This window comes from Coptis chinensis, chromosome 8 (assembly GCF_015680905.1).
Source record: "Coptis chinensis isolate HL-2020 chromosome 8, ASM1568090v1, whole genome shotgun sequence".
Taxonomy (NCBI): Eukaryota; Viridiplantae; Streptophyta; class Magnoliopsida; order Ranunculales; family Ranunculaceae; genus Coptis; species Coptis chinensis.
This window is the reverse complement of record NC_141463.1, coordinates 45,141,797-45,147,348: the sequence shown is the minus strand read 5'-3', so window position 1 is coordinate 45,147,348 and position 5,552 is coordinate 45,141,797. Positions and strand designations below refer to the sequence as shown.

Sequence of the window (5,552 nt, the reverse complement as noted above, 5' to 3'; positions counted from 1 at the left end):
TTCAAGCGATTGATTTCAAGAACAACGAAAAATAACCAATAATAACGAACAAGAATCACCAATCCAGGATCAATTTCTGATGTAGAATCAAATCAATAACCTAGAAATAAGAATCAATATTCAAGAATTGGCATAACAATAAGTTTTGAAGAAGACGAAGACTGAGGAAGAAGAAATTTCTTCTTTCATTAATGGCAGATCAATTTTTACTTTTGAGCAACAAGCTCTGCTACCATATTGAATAACTAAAAATGAAATTTTATTAGCTGGAGAGAAATGAACTATTTCATACCTATTTTCATTCATAACATAATACAGTTCTTATAACATAAAATATAACAGATTATTGACACGTGGCAATAATGCATAGAATTATATACTCTAATACTTTGCAAAGACTATATATGCAACCATTAACACACTTGGTGTAACCCAAATCACTTACAAACCCTAATTGTCCTAGCCTTCTTTTTTTAACTAATTTTTTCATCAAACTCAATCTATAATTTTGTACAAAAAGAACCTTAATCCCTAATTTGACATAGTTATCCAATAGGTTGAATCTATTGTTACCCCCCCCACCCCCGGCTTCTGTGTCAGTTGGATTAGGCACGGAGAATTTGGTTCTTAATTTGTTTCCTTTTTGAACGCTAAAGTCTAATTTAATTAAAGATTTAAAAATGCAATTGACATGATTTTTGCAACTTAAAGCCATGTTGAAGTATAAGTTTCCTCCATAATCAATCTTAAAGTTATGAGACATTAAACTCAAGGAATTAAACGAATCTTTTCTAGTTCATTTTTATGTTGTTGCTAAAGTTTAATAGGTCGTGAGTATACCTCAATATGTATGGAATTGAAGCGCAAGATTAATATTGCAACAAATATGTTAATCCTGATGACATTATTTGTATATATGTATTTTGGTCGCACGTGTCAATACCAGTGGAAGTTTATGGATTTGTGGCAATGGGCTGGGCTGAAATCAAGCCCGACTCCCTCTCAAGTTCTCAACAGTCAACATTGGGTCACGGGCTACATAACTCTCGAACAAATTGTCTTAATTCAGTACACTGAGATTTGTCCAAGTTTTCACAAACTAGTTATTTCTCCGTAATTATCTCATTCCACGTGGAATACCAAAAGTGGAAAAAAAGAAAAAGAAAAAAAATGAGGGAATAAGCTTCATGTTCCTTCACACGTCCCATCTCGTCTTTTCAACCTCACTCTCACTCACTCTCTCTCTCTCTCTCTTTCTTCATTTCATTTCATTTCAGCTCTCTCTCTCTCTCAGACATTGAGTGGTTCAATCATCTTTTGAATTATCAGGAACCACCTGATCCTTTCCTTCCTCTCTTGACTCCTTCACACGCTTTGTTTCTTTTTTTTTCTTTCTCAGTCTTTCAAGACCTCTTAAAAGTTAAAACCCCCAGCTCTTCAAATGCTTATTCTTCAACTATACTAGAATTAAACTTTTGACTACTACTTGTTTTCTTTTTTCATAATAATCATGTTTGATCTAAATGTTTCCAACTTCCACTATGAAGAGATGGGTAAATTCCAACAACAACAACAAATGGAAAACTCAAGTACATCAAATTCTTCAGTGGTTGATATAGGTGATGAAGATTCTTGTTCTAATCATACCAAAAGAACTACACCCACTTTTAAGTTCGACATTCTAAGAAACACTGTTGAAGAAGATGATGATGATGATGAGGTGGAGGATAATGATGATTTATTAGTTGTGACTCAGCAGCTTTTTCCAAGGGCCAGTGAGGAAGATGAACATGTTGCTGGCTTACATTTATCTTCTTCTACTTCTTCGTCGCGACAACCGCCCCAACAGCGGCATTGGGTGGATTTCTCGTTTTGTCAAGCTAATTTGGCTCTGCCGGATGTGAAAGTGGTTCAGCCTCAGCAGCAGGTGAAGAAGAGTCGTCGTGGGCCGAGGTCTAGAAGCTCGCAGTATCGAGGAGTGACTTTTTATAGGAGGACTGGTAGATGGGAATCTCATATTTGGTTAGTAAATTAATTAGTCCCATTGTTGTTGTTCTGTATGGAGTTTTTTCATTTTTAATCATGCCCAACATTCTCATTTTATTTATGTAACAGGGATTGTGGGAAACAGGTTTATTTAGGTGAGGTTTTGATTTGTTAATTTTAATGACTTTCGAGATTTTCGGTTTATTGTAGTTTAGTGATGAATTTGGAATTTGGTTTTGTTTAGGAGGTTTTGATACTGCCCATGCTGCAGCTAGGTAAGATTCAAATTAGTGTAATTGTGGCCTTTTCGGATTGTGTGATAGAAGAATTGTTCATGCATTTGGAAATTTTGATTATAGAGCGTATGATCGAGCAGCCATTAAGTTTCGGGGAGTTGAGGCAGATATCAATTTCAACCTTAGTGATTATGATGAGGAATTAAAGCAGGTGAGCTGTTTTATAGAATTTATGTGATTGGGTTAATTTTTTTGTAGTCGGGATTTTGATTGGGGGTTTGATCTTCAGATGAAGGACTTGACCAAGGAAGAATTTGTTCACATACTCCGCCGTCAAAGTACTGGGTTCTCTAGAGGCAGCTCCAAATATAGAGGGGTTACGCTTCACAAGTGCGGACGATGGGAAGCTCGTATGGGGCAGTTCCTTGGCAAGAAGTAAGAAATCTGCATGACAGTTACTTATTTTTCGAAAGTGGCATTGTATTTCTCTCTTTTTAAGCACATTTGAATTGTTTCTTATAGAAAGGAAAGAAAACTGAAACATTGTTTTCATTGATGTTAGCACGGTGTCTACTTGCAGGTATATTTATCTTGGCCTCTTCGACAGTGAAGTGGATGCAGCAAGGTCTTATTATTAATCACAACTTCATATCCCTGATTTATAAATTCTTACCCGCAATCTTAGTAGTGTATTTGACACCAATTTAACTCTTGTTTTATGGAGATTAGGGCTTATGACAAAGCTGCCATCAAATGTAATGGAAAGGAAGCTGTCACAAACTTTGAGTTGAGTACATACGAAGGGGAGATAACTTCAGAGGCTGCAACTGGAGGTCTTGTCAATTTGTAATTTTTAAGTTCAATGGGATCCAAGTAAATAGCTACATAGAGCAGCATATTTCTAGGCCATTTATGGTACTAACATATTGTTTGTTTATTCATTCTGTTTTGCAGACAGTGAACACAATCTTGACCTGAACTTGGGAATCTCTCTGTCTTATTGTGACTCCCAAAAAGGGAATAACAATACCGGGTTTGAACTGCATGGCAGCCCTTTCAACATGTCTGATACCGGAAGGAGAATGGTAAAGTTTATCTTAGAATTCAACCTTCGTTTGTTGGTTCCATCTATACTCTAAGTTCTATCTATATATAGACTTTTTAAATGTGTTATTCAAACTATGTGAAATTTTGTCTTACTTCTAGAGATATTAGTTTTGGTTTTGTTGCCTACAAAGATTAGTTTGGATATTGCATAATGTTAATATGGCAAGAAGACTTCGTTTCTTTGAGCATAGTTCAGGAGGATACATAGAAAATGTTGCCTTTTACTTGTCCCAGTCCTTCATCTACAAATTAGGCTATGTTTGCTTCGGGGAAACCTGATTTCATGGAAAACTGGAGCTAGGGAAATAGATAAGTAAGGGGGAAAGAGAGTAGAGCTACATAGCAGAAAGTAGAGGAACTTGTAGGATGAGGAGTAAATGTGGAAAGTCAATCCCCTCGTTATGGGGTGCGTACCTAGACTTCACATCTAATATCGATTGAAAATTTGCTTTCCACTTTTGTATCCGTAATTAAACAAAACGGCGTTGAGATGGCATCAGACATGATACATGATCTGTGAAGAAAACACAGCCCTATTGGTTTACAAAAGCATGATATTTAATAAGTTCATTGTTGTTGATACATATAACATATAACTCTCTCCTGTCCTACGAATCTAAAACTCTCTTTACTTTCGATTATTCACTTGCAGGTACCTCCACCAAATAGTGCCGAGCACCCCCATGTGTTAACAATGGCATCTGAGCGCCCTCCCATCTGGACTGGTTCTTATCCCAGCTTCTTCCCTAATTATGAGGTAATTTCTAATTGATTCAATGGTTTCTGATGGAAGAAATGACAAATGCCTCAGTTAACACCTTTATATGCACCGTCAAGTGAGATTGAGGGATTGACCTCTTGTCAGTCAGGATTACAAAATCGCTATCTTCTATCTCCTTGAATATCTCATTTTTAAACATATAACTTGTGAGTCCTCCTTGAATTTTTTATTAAGCGAAGCATGCCCTAATTTAGTGTTCCATTCTAGCCTTTAAGGTCTAAATGAGTTAGCGCCCTGCTAAGCACTGTCTCTCAGAAACAAATGCCAAAATGAACATGCACAGATAGTAGCTAAAGTCTTAGTTGACGAGTATAATGTGTGAACACTCCATTTGACCTTATTGTAGTCAAAGTTTATTTGATCCTGAAGCTGTGAGTTTTTGTTCGGAATAGGCGTGTCACAATTAATGAGAATGTTTATTACGACAGGGAAGAGCGATAGAGAAGAGGGTCGAAGTAGGTCCCCCAGGACCCTCGAACTCAGATTGGGCATGGCAAATGCACGACCACGGAGGCAGTGCTATACCAATGCCCCCATTCTCTGCAGCATCATCAGGATTCTCTTCTACGGCTACATTTGCTTCTTCAGCTGCCATTCCTCCAGCACACTTCCCAAACCATTACCCTTCACCCGCAACTACTCCTCACTTCTACTACTACGGAAACTGAACCACCACAAGACAGCACTCAATTGCGTAGGCAAGCGGAACAATCAAGGTGGTCTTTATAGAAGTCATGGTTCCCCTCCATACGTTATATTGACCATGTATTGATGATATTTAACTATTGTTAAAAACACTCTTACATTTGAGTATTACCTAATGTGTAATATTATTATTTGCATTTAGGACCCATCGGATATGATATGAATTTGTTTTGGCGTGCATGGGTAAATCTGACTTTTTGGTTGTAATCTTCAGACATGGGCTCCTTCTCATAAAGCCTTTGTTGGCGTATTCTTCGGCTTTTCATTTGTACTATGTACACCTGTCTAAGAAAAGAAAGAAAGAGTAGAGGGAAGGGAAAGGTAAGTGAGAAGGTTTGAAGTTTCAACAGTGAAAAGCCTGTCCCAATTGAGAGATATAAAGTGAGATAGTTCCCGTCTGTTAGCGTCATTTATCTCTCTGCATGCACTGACTGCTTTTCTCCAAACATAAAACCCTATTGGGCTCACTTCATAGTCTGTACTTTGTAGAGTGCAACTTTATGCTTAGGGAGTTGTGTTGCACACCTCAGTACATGTACAAAATCACGTTCTATCATTATCGAGCATCTGAAGAAGAAACATGGTTAAACGGATCCTATCAAACACTCTATTATCCTCGTATGTCCGCAAGTGGATCCTGTTCCCAGGTTAAAAAAGTTGAACACATGCAAAAGTCCTACCATAATGTTAATGTACTCAATTATAGCTATGGTCCCAATTATAGCTATTGTACCAAA

The 5,552-nt window shown here is 37.3% G+C and overlaps 1 protein-coding gene across 2 annotated transcripts; it reads left to right on the top strand.

The window, feature by feature from the left end:
- The first annotated feature begins 1,362 nt into the window (after positions 1-1,362).
- On the top strand, positions 1,363-5,003 carry LOC147481621 (APETALA2-like protein 3). 2 transcript variants are annotated; one of them, XM_086580656.1, is made up of 10 exons: positions 1,363-2,022; positions 2,116-2,141; positions 2,231-2,261; positions 2,346-2,433; positions 2,512-2,657; positions 2,803-2,847; positions 2,952-3,055; positions 3,177-3,307; positions 3,982-4,086; positions 4,539-5,003. In XM_086580656.1, exons 1-10 carry the CDS (start codon positions 1,511-1,513, stop codon positions 4,776-4,778), a joined length of 1,428 nt encoding a protein of 475 aa, XP_086436782.1. In that variant the 5' UTR covers positions 1,363-1,510; the 3' UTR covers positions 4,779-5,003. The 2 variants fall into 2 exon arrangements, with proteins under 2 accessions (XP_086436782.1, XP_086436781.1); XM_086580655.1 differs by having other exon boundaries at positions 2,785-2,847.
- The last annotated feature ends 549 nt before the right edge of the window (positions 5,004-5,552 follow it).